Genomic DNA, 16,174 nt, shown 5'->3' with positions numbered 1-16,174 from the left:
TAGATGACAAAGCTGTCTAACTAGTTTTGACAATTCTGATTTGTTTTGTACATCTACCTCCATGGCAGGTTATTGGGGAAAAAAAGTCTAGTGGAACAGCCTTGCTGGAATAAGTGAGGGAGAAATAAATGAGTGACATGAATGAATTAATTTGTTCTGATTTCTAAGGAAAGACATTACGCTTCTGTTTAAAGGCATAATCTGCCTGTGCTTCAGTAGGAAAAAAAAAAGGTGGGATAACAAACACCTGTTTTTGGAGTGGAATTGATTTGTACACAGGAGTTGTATAAGGCAGTGCTCAGCAAAGGCTGTGCAGTATTTTTTAGGACCCATGGAGTAAGATTTGGAGAGGGGCTGATGCTCTGTTACCAAAGTTCCTCTGAAGTACTGGCAGAATACTCTCCTCCTCCGAACTTGACAGGGTACTTTATTGAGTCAAGGAATTTTTCCAATATTAAATTGAAATAAAAGTAAAATGATAAATGTACAGTTCTTGCTGACTGTCCACAACATCTGTTTTTTTATTGGAAACTGAAGGAAGCAATGACCTTACACATTAAAAAGTGATTATGTAAGAAAGAACGTTTTATTCCACCTTCCAGAGTTTGCACCTTTACAAAATGATTAATGAGTGTGCTGTGCAATCCCAAAAGCAGCAGGAGAAAAAGTGTATTTTGGAGAGAGTGATGACTGGATTTCTTATCCCCATGATAAAAATAATTACTGTAATTAGAAACATTTCAATGTCTGCACACTTTTTGTAATGCTCTAATTACAGTGTGTCCTTGTGGGCAGGGTAAACAGTTTTAAATCTGAAAATTCTTTCCCAACTGTTTCTGTCACTCTTTCTAAAAATTGCTGATTTTGATAGGATTTTCACAGGGGAGAGAAGAACATATGCCTGCCTCTCCATCTGGTACCCTGTTAATCCAGTCAGGGTTTTTTTGATAATGGCAAAATAGGTGTGTAGTTCATACAAATAAGCACTGTAGAACTGAACTGTAGATTTACAAAACAGATCACACTCTATCCTTTGTTGAACACTGTATCAGTCAGAACACTCTTATGATCCTGAACAAGCATGTAATCATCACACTGTGATTTTATTTTCCAGGGTAGATTAGTGCCCAGTCTGGGTTGCAGGAATCAGGGATTGTGTGTGCCTCTCATGTAAGGAAACAAATCAATTTTATTTTGCAGCTGCTCTTTCCACGTGTCTCTGTAAAACAGTATGAAATACTTCCACAGCGAAGTCTACGTCCCTCTTAGTAATGCACATGGGAGGCTTAATTCTGAATGTCTGAGGAGACAGAACAAAAAGAAAAAGAAATGCTCAAATTGTATGAGAAGAATATGGTTTCATGCAGACTATCTGGGTCAGCACTCCCGCCCCAAAAAAGTGAGGAAAAAAGGAGAACAGCAGTGCAGGCACTGAGGCTTATGATAAATGTACTCTGAAGTGGAGCAATTTTGAACTTGACTGCACTGAATTGCATCTGACTCATGACCCCCTCTTGATAACCTAACTGCCTCCACAAAAGACCTAAGTAGAGTAGGTCGTGTCTGCAGCTCTGTTTCAGCAGACAAAGACAGAGTAAAATCTCAGATGGATTTGTACAAAGAAAGAACAGAGACAGATGTATTTTCCTTTCTTGCAGCTCTACCACAGGGAAAAGTAGTATCTGCTGAGAGTGGCAGGCTCTCCCATTGTGTCAGCCGATTTGCTGTTTTATTATAGGCTGTTTTTAAAGGCCTTTAAGAGAATGCATTATGAATGAATCACTGAATACTATATTGTAGCTAGGGTGCTGTAGCTGGAAAGCGTGTTGATCAGGAAGGGTTATATGTACAGCTACACTTGTCGAGAGCATAGTCTCTTAAATCTGAACGTTTGATCAATGTTTCCAAGAGTTTTTTTTTTCCATAAGAATTTTAAATTGCAGATTTTTCTGGCATCATGTCACGCAACTTAATACAGGAAGAGCAGAGTAATGGGCTTTCCCTCCTACAGCCCCTGCTGAAGCAAACGCTCACAGGTAAACAGCCCTCTTACTAGACAGAATGAGATTTTACTGCACTGAGCTTCAGCTTGTTACCTGCCTCCTGATTTGCGATTTAGGGAAGGACTGATGAGGTGACAAACACAGTGTCTGATTTATTTGAGCTCCCCCCCATCCATCTCACATGGCAGCTGCCTCCTCTGTGTCAGAGGGCTTCACTGAGGCGGCCAGCCCTGAGGCAATCCTCTGCCATTAACAGAGCACTGCAGGGAGCTGGTGCAGTGTCCTGGCTACAGCATGGAGCCACAGCTGCTGTCAGCTGCTGTGGGCTGATGGCCTTCACATCCAAGTCTCTCCTCTGTGCTGTTGCTGAGCTTGCTGTCAACACCATTTTTTTTCCGTTAATTACCATAGAATTAGAACATTACCAGCTCCCCAGACTCAAAGAGCTACTAGTTTTGTACTGATGTGTCAGGTGATAACCTAAACTGTGCAAAGACTTGGTATTGCTGAGTTTTTCTAAATTGCATAGACTGTAGTACCTTGGTTTCCTAGGGGAAGTTGTCCCTCTGAAGGAAAACTCCAAGTTTTGATCTTGTTCAGAATATTTGAAAAGAATCATATAGTTCCTGCCCAGTTTTAAAATAAGCAACATTAAACAGAGATAGCTCCTATGAGTAAACATTTTCTAGTCTACTTACTAAACTAAATTAATGTGAGGGAAGCAAGGATGTAGTTCACAAGGACAGAAAATAAGCTTTATTTATAACCAGTGGTTCAGTACCTGACTATAGAGCCCTCCTCTGCCAATCAGAACCCCCATGTCTTTACAGTCCTCCCAGATCTGATTGATTTCTTCAGCTGGAAGAGGGCGTCGGCTGTCCTAAGGAAAGGAAATACTAAACTTCAGTCAGATATTCTAAATTAGTTCTGTGGCAAAGATGTATATTCCAGTCTCTCCAATAAATTCCAACTCTAGCTGAAAATGTTAGCTGCATAACTTACCTGCTCTTGTGAGCCTGTGCAGTTAAGGTGCATGTCACTGTTTACTGAAAGCTTGTGTAATAGCTGAATGATGGAATGTTCTGGCTCATTTTTAGCTAGAGCAATGTTTTCCCATTGCACTGTCTGCTTTTTAACAGGAAATATTTCTGTTATTTCAACTAAAATAGAATGCGATAAAACCTTCAATGGCACTGTAAATTGAAAGGAATGAAAAAGTCACTAACCTTATCTGTCACCATTTCTACTCCAATCATAAGTCCCTTGCCACGGACATCTCCAACAATCTCAAATTTATCCCGTAGTTTAGCCAACTCCAGCAGCAGGTATGTTCCCACATCCTCACTATTTTTTTGTAGACAGTCTTCCTCAATAGCCTGATTAAAATGAAGTACTCATGACAGTGTTGCAGGAAAAGCTTTCAACACATTCTGTTAATCCACATTGAACTTGAGGCTGTATTTATCTCTTTTCCTTGCTATGTTCCTGACTACCTCACTGCTCACATTTAGAAGAACTCATCACATCACTGCTATGATGGTCACAGCATCAGAATGCAATTGCACATAATACTTTGATATTTCTGTGGCACTTTTCACATTTTTCTTAATTTAATCCAGTAATTCCTGCTCAAATGTACTCATAACTGGAAAATACCTGACCAGAAGGATTATTTTCAAAATCTTACCAGAATATTTTAATTTTTTTCAGTATCATGAGAAGAATACAATTTGACTGCGCTTATCTGTGTGTACTAGGCACAGAACAGCTTGAATACTATATTATATTTAGCAACACCATGTTTTTTAATCACAATCTTTTCTTCATTCTTTACACTGTCCTCCTTAATCAGAGTTCTTATTTGCAGGCACATTCTGGCACCTACACAGAAACCATTAGATGAGCCTAACATCTGCATTTAGAAAAATTACATTTAAAAATAATTACAGAAGATAAAGTGGTTGTTTCTACTTTTCTTTTTTTTTCCTTTTTCTTTCAACTCCATTTTATTCTTCCTGACTCTAACAATTACCTTGGAATTATTTCAGAGCTAGGCTCCAAATTATTTCAGGGTTGAAAAACCCCAAAACATGGGTTCTTTATACAAACATCCATCTTATTAATAGCTTAAACCCCTCAAACCACTCAGGAAAGTAACATGAATAGAAATAGTGTCTGCTGTAATGAAGTGAGCTTCAGGAATGAATGTTCTGTGCATAATCAAGGCAAATTGATTTGTAATAGTGACCTACTACCCACTGACTGATTTTCTACTGAATAATAAGTGACATATGTTGCACATTTTTCTTTTTTGTAAGGTATTTTTTTCCAGATGGATTTTTGACCTTAGGTATTTGCAACTGTCTGGTCATTAAGGTTTTTTTAAGGTAAAAGCATAAAGTAAGCATAAAGCATAAAGTAAAAGTTTGCTAAGGACGTATGCCAGAAAATAGATTTTCTTAGCTGTGGATTTGTGTAGTGCTATGAAAGAATTAGCTAAGTCTTTTGAGTAAGTACTCTCTTTCAATTTTATTAACAAAGTAGAGAACCCCACGGGGATAAAGATGATTCTGAAGTAATAATTATAGAGCTCCTACTCCTTCTAGAGATCTGAAAATTTTTGCAATTAAATTAATCAAGATTTTTTTTCCTGTGTATGGGATACACTGTCCATGCATGTATACATGCATATGTTTATGCACTTTACTTAGTTACTTTAAAAATTGCCCACATAGAAACTTAAATGTGCAACTTTCATCGTTTGATACAAAGACCTGTGGTACAGATAAATCCATGTTATGTTCTCCCTACGTCAAGAACTGCAGCTCCAGCTACACAGGCCAAAGGGTTTCCTCCAAAAGTATTAAAGTGAAGGTTTTGAGCCAAGGAACTTGCAATCTCTAAAAGAAAAAGAACAACACTGGTTACTCCTTCAGTTTGTAGAATCACAGAGTCATAGAATCACCGAATGGTTTGGGTTGGAAGGGACCTTAAAGATGATCCAGTTCCAACCCCGCTGCCATGGCCAGGGACACCTTCCACCAGACCGGGTTGTTCACAGCCCCAGCCAGCCCGGCCTTGAGCGCTGCCAGGGATGGAGCATCCACAGCTTCTCTGGGCAATCTGTGCCAGGGCCTCTCCCCCTCACAGTAAAGATGATTTTTCCTCATATCTAATCTAAACCTAATCTCTTTCTGTTTAAAGCCATTCCTCCTTGTCCTGTTACTCCATGCTCTTCTAAAAAGTCCCTCTCCATTCTTCTTACACTGGAAGGCCAAAATAGGTGACCCAAAGCTTTCTCCAGGTTGAGCAATCCCAGAGCCTCTCAGCCTCTTAGGACAGGCGCTCTGCCCCTCTGATCATCTTGGTGGCCTCCTCTGCCTTGTTTGGTTACTGTACTGAATTGCGTTAAGCATTTGTTATTGTAACAACAATTTCATTTGCTGTGGTTCAGCTATGATTCTACTGGAGACAACACAGCAAGATTTCCTGAAAGCAGTCTGTGCAAAATATGAGTATTTCCAATACTGCCTAGCAGATACCAAAACAAAACTTATTTTAAAAGTCATGCTTCTAACATATGCTCTCACCTGCTATCTACAGATTTTCCTCACCAGATTGAGCCTGCCATTTGTAGGAATCAAGCAGCTGGGTAACGTCCTGCCCTATTTATTCACACCATATTTATCAGTAAAACAGTGAATTCTGTGAGGATTTCCAGCCTCTTTTACCAGCTCTACAAACCACTCACGTGTTCATTCCTGCTTCAGTTATACAACTAAACCCATTTAAATACAGCTTTGTACTGATACAGGACATGTGGTGAAAAAACTGAAGTAATGAGGACCCAACTCATTTCTCAAAAGATAGATTGAGATAAAGTGTTAAGTAACATTCAGCTTTTTAAACATACATCTCACCACCCAATATTTTGTATTATATTTTGCAGTTACTCCATTTTAGATCATAGCGGAGCAGAACACTTATACCTTTTGTTGTAACAACAGCTGCCATTGGGAAGCCATTACCAATTCCTTTTGCCAAAGTAACGATGTCAGGGACTACACCATGTGTTTGAAACCCCCAGAAATGGCTCCCTGTGCGTCCAAATCCTGTCTGTACCTCTCAAAGGAAAAATTCAGAGAAACACTCATCACTTTCTCACACTTTATTATATAGTTCCTTTTCTTGTGTTTCTATTGTTACTGATTTGCATTAAACAGCAACTATATCTGGAGTCAACTTGTATTAGGACCCTTATTCAGATAGCTCTAGACAAAATGCAATTTATTGTAATTGGGTTTTTCTTTCATGTGATAATATGTCATCATGTCTTAGGCCTGGTGAGATTCACAAATAAGATGCAGTGTCCATTTCAAGGTGGAGAAGAAATGTAAAAGCATTTGAAGCATTTGATACTATTTTAATATTGTTTTAGCTAAGAAAATTCTACTTCTAAAACATATTTGCAGAGGTACAGCAATCAAGTCTCTTCTGTATTCTATGTCTGTCAACAACACTCATAAAAGGAAGGGTTATTTTGACAAATCTTCCATCACAAGTAGCATTTGTTGCTACTTGTTGCTATTTGTTGCATATTTGTGTAAATTTACTGTTCCCAGAAGGTAAGGACTGAACTCTGCTACAAATATTACTTTTGCCCAAAATGAGAAAAAAGACAGTAAAAACTGGGAGGCTCCTATTCTTGGAAAGATGCAGTTTAACACTGTGTTAAACTACGAAGTGTTTTGTATTTCACTAAGATTATTTCCAGACTTCACCTGCATTTTTTTATGGTAACTTTCATAAGTACCCTACTAAAAGAGAATTCTAGAGAATTCTTTGGTAAAAAATCTGACTCACTTCATCTGAAATGCAAAGGCCCCCTCTCTCCCGTATAAGTTGATAAGCTTCCTTTAAGAAATTTCTTGGGTACTGAACAGCTCCATTAACACCCTGCCAAGAGAGAAACACAATGTTTTCAGAAACAAACAAGGAAACAGGAATTCTACTTGAGAAAAAAACCTAGCAGCCCTCAGGTAACAGCAGGACTGCTGTTACAAGCTTCTGGCTCCAGCAATGAAACCAGTTCAGAAAGCTCCTGCTCAGGTCATGCATTCCCATGCCAGAGTGCTGCCTGCTGTTCCGCTAGTTGTGCTGGCAGGAATGTTTGTGAGACCATGATCACTGTAAGACCAAGTCAATTAACAACAAACTGCTGAAATAAGGACCATGAAAATCTACACATAGCAAAACCCAGGAACTGTTTGCTGAGGAAGTTGACGAGAGAATTCATATTCCTTCTTTGGTTAATTTGTTTAGAACATTGCCTCCTCAATGTCTTTTCACCCTGACAGTTTGCATTTGCCTTGGAAATACAATTTTTCCCTCCACCTGGACCAAAACAGCTTTTTAGATTCGAGTATGTAAGTACTTAGAAAACAGCAAAAAGCAGAGGACTGCTCCAGTTTTCCCTTGCAGTCACAGTTCTCACATTGTTTCTCTTGCCTGGGATAAGGTCTCAATTTTTTATATTGAAGAACCACATATAAAGCAATTGTGAATGTAGGGTGAAACATTAGGAGAATGAATCCTGTGGCCATCAGTTGCTGGACAGCTGTTAAAAATATGGCACACAACATGACTAAAAGAGGGAGAAGGGGGTTGAGGTAAAAGTTTACAGAAATAGTAATGGAAATTGAAAGGAGATAATAGAAACCAAACCATAGCATGCATCACACTCACTATTTAAATACAGAAAAAAGGTGTATGTTTAATCATGATTCTGTGTTTAATTTCACAAGAAAAATTCTAGTTCCAATAAAGCCAGTGACAAAAGCTGAAATTTGAAGGCAGTACATCCAAACTTTCAAACACTTAAGGTGTTTAAAGCCTTACAAAATCATAGTAAGAATCAGCAAACATCTATGTTCAGGTTATAGCTAAAGAATATCAGATTTGAGTATTTCACACTACTTGTGCTATCACAACTGAGAAATGGCAAACTACCTACTTGGATTGGTTCAGCAATAAATCCAGCAACTGTCTTGGGCACTGAGGTATTCAGAGTATCTTTGAACTGTTCGATGTACTGGTCTTCTGCAAGACATGCACCTGTTTACAGAGGAAACAGTTTGAAGGGAATTTACTTCATATGACACAAAATTAGCTTCAAAACATGAAACTATGCATCTAAGCAACAAGTGTTGTATGACTGCATGGTAAATACCACCTCTCAAATGAACAGTAAAAAGCTAAATATCAAAGGAGAGAGTCTCTTCTCGTAAATGTGTACTCCATGGTTAGTGCAGGCAGGAGGATTCTGGAGAATACAGTCTGTGCTTAAATAAAGAACAGAGCAATTAGTATGGCTAATGCTGCCATCCACTAGGGACAGCAAAGCTAAAACCAAACCATTCTGTTATGTGTGCATATGAACTAAAATAATAAAAAGTGCTTGTTGTAACAGTAGAAAAGCTGATTGGAACTGTTCTTAGCTGCATAGCAGTAGAGGAGATTTCACACTGTGCTGTGTATGGAACATCTTGTCCCGTGTAAGACCTCCACCTATTGCTGGTTGTCCTTACTATTTGCCTTATTCCAATATAAAAGCTGGAAAGTTGTCAGAACTTTAGAAACCACAAAAAAGACCATCAACACTTCTCTTCTTCCAGATGTGCGGAAGTGAGTTCCACAGCTTCCAGAGTTGATCATGACAAATACTGGAAACAAACACTGTGATTTCAAGAAGAAATCTGAGAACGTGTTGTCATCTGTCCCAGATTTTTCCCACTGGGATACAGGGTCCTGAGATTCTCTGCAATATTTTTTCTTTTTGGGTCAGCCTTGCAAAACCTAAACAGACATCTACTTTGCTTGAGGAGGCAATTATAACCCATTTCCACAGACCTCTAGTATTTTGTAATCCAAAAATTTTTGTCATGGACCAACCTTCAGTACAGATGCATTTTCGAACCGTTTGCACTGGAGAATCTCTGCAACGGCTGCCTCCCCATGGACCACGAAAAACATCTGGTAACATTGTCTGTCAGGCATAGGAGAAATAGCTACAGATTTAATGACACTTTTCTAAGAGATCTTTTGATCTAATGACTAATGGCAAAACAGAAATACAGCTGTTAGAGTCAAGGGGCAAACACAGTTCAAGGAACTTGTGTGAAGAACACTTGGGGAGTAACGCCAAATAACCAAGATAGTTTTGGAATCAAAAAGTTTAGACTGTTCCAGCCATAGCAACTCAACTGATTTTTTATTCCTTTCTTCATTCTTAGTCAGGATATTGGTTACCTAAAAGTAATGCCAGAGCATTTTAAGAGTTGCTGGTAGTATTTTGGTAATCTGAAATATGAACAAAATCTGAAAAGTAGAGTGAGGCAGGCAGATCTAACAGAGACTACTCCAGCTTTCTGATCCTTGCTGCTGATGAAATACCACACGAGTTTGGGCACTGACTGAGACAGGCTGGGAAGCTGCTGTAAGTGAGCCTTCTTATGGCTCAGCTGTCACGTGTAACTACTGGAGTCAGCAACAGTGGCTTCTAGACAGAAAGTTACTGCAATCTGCTCAAGGGCAGGGACATAACACACTGCCATTTAACCTCAGTGGATCTCCTTAACAGATGTGTCTCCTGTCTTGCTGAAATAGGATTCCCATTCATTATAGTGAAGGATCTGCTCCAGACCATCTGAAAGCAGCTTTGCACAGATCTGCCAAAACAAACTTGAAAAAAGGGGATCAGAACATTATTTTGCTCCTTACACAGACTCCCATGCAAACATCAAGCATGACTAAAGAACTGCAAATCATGGATTATTTGTGTTATGGCTGTCCTAACTCCAAATTAGCCTTAGAAACTATCCATAGAAGAAAAGGGGTCTCCGGCTCTTGTTGAATTTACACAGCAGAAACTGCTACACTGCAGTTTTGATTAGTGGCTGTAAAGCACTTGAGAGCAAAAAACATAGCAATTGCTGAAATACTCAACTCAATTGTTAGTTACTCAAATTATGAAAAAAAATATTAAAGAAAAATTCTCACAGTTGTACAGCCAAAGCCATTGGCAACACCATGCTTATAAGAAGTCAGAGATGTCAAGCCCAGTGTGTAAGGGCTGCCTCCGTGGTATCCTCCTCTGTTCAAAAAAACAAAGCAGATCAACATCACTCATTTCCGAGAACTGTCTGGAGCAATATCAGTTCTGAGAAGACATGTTTCTGAGATATAAATTGTTGGGGAAAATGTGCATTGTTGCACTGAAACTAAGAAGATTCCTACTGCCATTTTTCGCTCTGCCTTTTGACTCTGCTATTTCAAATATAAAAACTGTGAAGAAATGTTTGAGAGGAGATGAGTACAATCACTGGAACCAAGAGTAATTCAGACAGTGCCTCATGAAATTCTACTGCAGCACCTGATCCCTACAGGGCAGACATCTCTGTCTTTTGAATCTTGGAAACAGCTGCCGTCTCTAGCAGGTGTTGCCAATCATTAACTCAATGGTGGTTTGCTATCAGTTTTATATACAAATCAAAATTAGTTAGTGAGGATACATAAGCAAGGTAGGTACCCAATGTTCTGTTGAACACAGTAACAGAAAAATACAGCTCTTCATTAACACGGCCTTTTATTCTAATATTTGAGGCCCCCTGGGCTGCACAGGAAAGTGAACTGCTTACGCTGATGTTTACAGTGCACTGGTGTTCAGCCCACATCCATCCTTGTCATTAAGCCAGAAGAGCTGTTTGTGTACCTGCGCAGTGAACTGTGGTTCAGGGCCCTGACAGAATAACAAGGCAGGAAAGCAAACAAAAAAAAAATCAGCTCCCAGGCAGAGTCATTCCCTGCTGAGGTTCACTGCACTGCTGTTCCAGAGGTACCTTTGCACCCACAGGGGCACTGCAGAAGGGAAATGGAGGAAGAATGAAGCAGTTGCTCAGTCTTGGTCTGGCCATGAACAAAAGTCTACCAAAGCACACTCTGAACACAGACATCAGATCATTTTCTAGGTAACACAAGCAAAATTTGCAGGTTACACTGTTATTGCAAACTAGTTATAACATGCTGTAGGAAAACTTCAGCTCCTGGTTTTACTCCTCTTTGTCAAATAAAATAATTTTATATCATTCTCCTCTCGGGTGAAGAGTTCTCAGTTATTTCTTGCTTTAGGCACATGGAGGGTGATCCCATACACAGAGGAGTTTTGTGAAGCTCTGTTGGCATTACCTGAGAGAGATGATGTCGAAGTTACGAGTGTGCAGCCTTGCCATGAACATGGCTAAATCATTGGCTTCTGACCCACTGTTGGTGAGATAAACCACCTGAGGGAGAACACTTGGGATCAGCACAAAAACACCTCCTTCTTCTTCGGCATCAGACCTCGTCCCTTAGTAAGACAATGAATTCTAGCCTAGCACTGCCACAGGGTGACCTCACCACGATAAAATTAGTGTTGCCCTTATGAGAAAAAAGATCCAGCTGATGTACCCTGGGAAGGTACAGAAAAATGTCAAAAGGTTTCAATTTACAGGATTTCCTTAGATGGATTTCTGATAGAAAGAAAATAAAGTGTTGGGTCAAACTAAGCAGGACATTTAATTTTTTTTTTTACTCTCCTTCTATCTTTAAGATTACAATAGCTTCATGCTCTTCTGCTAGCCCAATTTCATTTTATCACCAATTTATTTTACCTGAAAAAAAAGTTATTTTTCTTACTGTTTCCCTAAATATGAAACATGACATCTTTGTGATTTATCTGTTTAAATGTCGGTAAACATTTACACACACTACACAAAATACTGTCAAACAATTTCCACTGTGGATTTTCATGAGATCAAGAGAATTAAGGCCAGCTATATGTCAGAATAGTAAACATCTTCTTTGGTCCTCAAAAGTAATTTTTAAGCCCACAATGCCTCTTCCCAGTGATAAGTGAAGGAAGAAAACAGAACAGAAATCGGGGATACTATGCTTGTCTACAGCTGGATCTGAAGAAAAGGCCCTGAGGACCCTTGTGCTCTTTAACTGACAGTCTGTATTCCCCATACAGATTTTCTCTCTAGAGATATCAAGGCTCTCGATTATTTAATAAATACTTCTTATAAGCAGAGACCCACTTCACCAGTCCGTGCTCCTGTCAGAAGCAATTTACCTTCAGTGGATCTGGAAAAAGAGAAGTTAGCTTCTCTGCATACTCGTGGATTGCTGGGTGCATGTAGATGTTGGTGGTATGCCACAGGCGAGCCAGCTGCTTCTGGGTAGCCATAGTTACCTTCCTGCATGTAGCAAGGGAGAGACAAAGGGATGGAATTCCACACAGACTCCTCACTCATACATGCACATACCTCTGTGCTATTGATTCTGCAAGCGCAGATGCTGCACCGTGTGCCAGATGGAAGTAATTAATGAATTAATGAATTCTTCAAAATGTAGCAGAAACTGAACTGTGACACATGTCAATTCAGTAAGTTATATTCTGGTTTTAGGCTCACAGTGCTGCAGATTAATGAAGCACAAAACAAGCGTAGGAGTCTCTTCCTGTATTTTATACCATAAACCAAAAACCAACATACTTACGGGTGACAGTGTCCAACACTGACAGTGACAATTCCAGCAAAGAGATCAAGGTATCTTCGTCCCTCATGATCAAACAACCACTGCATATGTCCCTGGTGCAGCAGCAATGGCTTCTTGTAATACATTCTCAGTGCAGGTGCAATATTTTGTTCACGGATCTTCTGCATGCGTTCATACGGATATGACTGAGTGGAATAAAACAGCCAGGATCCATCTGTGCCTTCTAGAGATCCACACTCATGGAGTTGTTGTGAAGCACACAGATTACACAGCTCTCCACAGGATTAAGATCCTGACAGATATGGCATATAGAAGGCTGTTCTACAAACTTTTGAAACTCAGCTTTTTGAAATAAAGCTGCTGTTCTGCACATACCTCTGTCTTAAATGTTTTTAAATTACAGATTTGTCACACAGGTACATCTACAGGTTATATCCTAGCTGTGGCAGTTGGGTTGTGCCCAAAGAAGCAAATTTTATAATCATATTTAGCAGATGAACCTATCACCCAAACCCAGTAATGAAGCTTTATTTTAATTCAGTGTAGTATGCATGACTTACTTCATATTTTTCAGGTACAAAATCACAAGGAGGCATTTTTGCTTGTGTGGAGAGAGAACTTTTCCATTTCTGCTGCCTAAAGGCAACTATAAAATAGTAAGAGAATTATGAAACACTTGGCAAACTACACACCTAAAAGATTTGCTCGATAAGCTTGTTCAGTGAACACACGAGCTACAGTCACAGAAAATGTTGGAGGGTGTTTTTGGTCTGAGAAGTTTTCTTTGGGGAAAAATAAGTAAAAGGTAGACTATATGTAATTTTAAAAGAAAGATGTTTATGTTTTACCCATTAAAACTCAAATTTCCAGTTTCCCATAGACTTCTATTTTGACAGAAGAACAATTTTTATTTTAAAAATAAAACCTGTTTGTAATACAAGTTCTTATCTGGAAGCAGTGGGAGAATGCTCTACAGCCAGGTGCCCAGGGTGACTGCAGCATGGGCAGCGCTCCCAGGGAGCAGGGCAGAGGCAAGGCAGGGCTCGCCGAGAATGCCCGCATGAATGGAGCCGAGCCAGGTCCGGGGTGCACCCAGGGAGCCCGGGCAGGAGCAGGAGCAGGCGGGGGCAGAGGCAGGGCTGGACACAAAGCCCCAGCAGAGGTGCAAGGTCCACCCCAGGGCTGGGCTGGTGGCAAGGGTCATGGCCCAGCTGAGGCTGGGCAAGGGGTACAGCCCTGGGGGAGGCTGTTCAGGGGACACGAGCTGTGCTTAGGGCCCTGACAGCTCCACCTGCCATCTTCCATTCTTGCTTCAAAATCCTGGGAACACCACACCTTCCTGCCTTTCCTTGAACTGCCCATGCAATTCAGCAGGTATCAGAAAGAGGCACCTGATTGCCCAGAGAGGTTGTGGATTCTCCCTCACTGGAGACATTCAAGAGCCCTCTGGACACAATCCTGTGCCGTGTGCTCTGGAAGGGCCCTGCTGGAGTGGGGAGGCTGGACCAGATGACCCACTGTAGTCCCTTCCTACCTGGCCCATCCTGTGATTATGCGAGTTATTTCAAGAGACGCTATTCCTGCACGTAGAACACTATCTAGAGAGTTACACATTTGTTTTTGAAAGCCAAAAGTTTTAACCAATTTCTAAAACACACGTGAAATGTAAATGACTGAAAAATAAAGTTTCCTGAAATTAATTAGACACATTGTCACTTCCCTTACAACCACTTACAGCACTAATGAATACAGAATCTACAGGAGTCCCGTTTGAAAAGAGTAGTTTAGAACCCATGAGCTGGGGAAGTTCTACCCTTGGAACCCTTCCCAAGGGATTTACAGCTGCACCGAAAGCGCTTCCACCCCGCGGACAGGCACGGTGCTGCCATCCCTCCCGAGCTGCACGGAGCGGTGCCGGCAGCCCCCGGACCGCGCTCCCGCCGCTCCCTCCCCGCCGCCGCTCCCGCCTCTCCCGCCGCCGCTCCCGCCGCCGCTCCCGCCGCTCCCTCCCCGCCGCCTCTCCCGCCGCCTCTCCCGCCGCCTCTCCCGCCGCCGCTCCCGCCGCTCCCTCACCGCCGCCGACCCGCCGCAGCCGCCCCGCCATGTCCGCCCGTCCCGGCAGCGGCACCGCCCCGGCACGGGTGCTGCTGTCCCCGCGGTGTCACCACGTGCCATCCCCCTGGTGTCATCCCATGCTGTCCCCTAGTGTCATCCCGTGGTGTTCTTGTGGTGTCATCGCGTGCTGTCCCCTTAATGTCACCCTGCGCTGTCCCGTCCCGAGTCTTCTTCTGACACAGTTTGACCGTGAGCCCTTCAGAAGAGCCTCGACAGGCTGGAGATATGGTCAAAGAAACTTCTGAAATTCAACACAGGCAAATGCAGGGTCCTGCACCTGGGGAGGAACAACCCTGGGTACAGCACAGGCTGGGCCCAACCTGCTGGGAAGCAGCTCTGTGGAGCAGGACCTGGGGCTCCTGGTGGACACCAAACTGTGCATGAGCCGGCTGTGCCGTGGTCTGGGATGCCTTTGGAAGGGCACTGCCAGCCATTCAAAGGAGGTGAGCCTGTCCTGGCACTCAGCTCTAGTGAGGTCTCACCTGGAGTCTGTGCTCACTGCTGGTCTCTGGAGCTCCTGGAGTGGGTCCAGCAGAGAGCTAAAAAGGTGATCAAGGGACTGGAACATCTCTCTTATGAGGAAAGGCTGAGAGAATTGATCCTGTTCAGCCTTGAAAAGGGATAACTGAGAGGGGACCCCATCAGTGTCTGTCAGTGTCTGCAGGGAGGGGTCAGAGCAGGGACTGGGCTCTGCTCCGTGGTACCAGGCAGCAGGACATGAGATAGCAGGCAGAAACTGATGCACAGAGAATTCCACCTGAACACGAGAAAAATCTTCTTCACCATGTGTGTGATTGTGCAGTGGAAGAGAGCAATCACACGCACAGTAAAGAAGACTGTGTCTCTCACTGGAAATACTCAAGAACTGTCTGGATGCAGTCCTCTGCTGTGTCCTCTGGGGTGATGCTTGAGCAGGGATTTTGGACCAGATGACCCATTGTGGTGCCCTTCAACTTGACCCAGCCTGTGATTCTGTGAATTGAATTAAGTACATCTGGGTCGACGGGGAGAAAGTGGCAGATATGCTGAGAAGGATAACCTGTCTATGCTGATGACTCATTTATTCCCTTGTTTTGGTTTTGTCAGCAAAGAGGTGTAGCACAACCTCCTACAAGGATAGGAGAAGTGGGAAGCTGTATTTCCTTTCTCCATTACCTGCCAGCAGCCAAGCCCTGGGCAGCCACATGCTCAGTCCCCCACCAGTGGGAATGGGGAGAGGAAGGGATGGGTAAAAGCTGGGAAACCCTTGGGCCGAGATAAAGAGAGTTTGATAGGAAAAGCAAAAGCCACACATGCAAGCAAAGCAAAAGGAATTAATTCAACATGTCCCATGGTCAGGCAGTTCAGACATCTCCAGGGGAGCAGGGCCTGTCACGTGTAATGGTGACTTGGAAAGACAAATGCCATTGCTCCAAACACCCTGTATTTACTCAGTACATCACATTGAGCATGATGTCACATGG

At 42.0% G+C, this 16,174-nt stretch overlaps 1 protein-coding gene across 1 annotated transcript; it reads right to left on the bottom strand.

Moving 5' to 3' along the window:
* Positions 1–1,084: 1,084 nt before the first annotated feature.
* Positions 1,085–14,736, bottom strand: AGXT2 (alanine--glyoxylate aminotransferase 2). The gene is made up of 14 exons (XM_059837067.1): positions 14,670–14,736; positions 13,157–13,242; positions 12,597–12,781; positions 12,172–12,295; positions 11,247–11,341; positions 10,062–10,155; positions 8,955–9,048; positions 8,017–8,117; positions 6,867–6,959; positions 5,993–6,125; positions 4,815–4,903; positions 3,230–3,379; positions 2,785–2,883; positions 1,085–1,300 (listed from the first exon to the last, which is right to left on the bottom strand). The coding sequence occupies exons 1-14, from the start codon at positions 14,698–14,700 to the stop codon at positions 1,190–1,192; spliced, it is 1,485 nt and encodes a 494-aa protein (XP_059693050.1). The 5' UTR covers positions 14,701–14,736; the 3' UTR covers positions 1,085–1,189.
* Positions 14,737–16,174: the final 1,438 nt, after the last annotated feature.

The sequence above is a fragment of the Haemorhous mexicanus genome, chromosome Z (assembly GCF_027477595.1).
Source record: "Haemorhous mexicanus isolate bHaeMex1 chromosome Z, bHaeMex1.pri, whole genome shotgun sequence".
Taxonomy (NCBI): Eukaryota; Metazoa; Chordata; class Aves; order Passeriformes; family Fringillidae; genus Haemorhous; species Haemorhous mexicanus.
This window is presented reverse-complemented; position numbering and strand designations above follow the sequence as displayed.

Bases quoted from the DNA above. Each gene is read 5' to 3' on its own strand.
- AGXT2 (XM_059837067.1), bottom strand. From the start codon at position 14,700: ATGGCGGGGCGGCTGCGGCGGGTCGGCGGCG. The intron at 6,126-6,866 runs GTGAGTCAGATT...TTCCTTTGAGAG, and splicing joins GCCTTTGCATTTCAGATGAA to GTACAGACAGGATTTGGACG. The intron at 1,301-2,784 runs GTACTGAACCAC...CTGTCTCCTCAG, and splicing joins GAGGAGGGCTCTATAGTCAG to ACATTCAGAATTAAGCCTCC.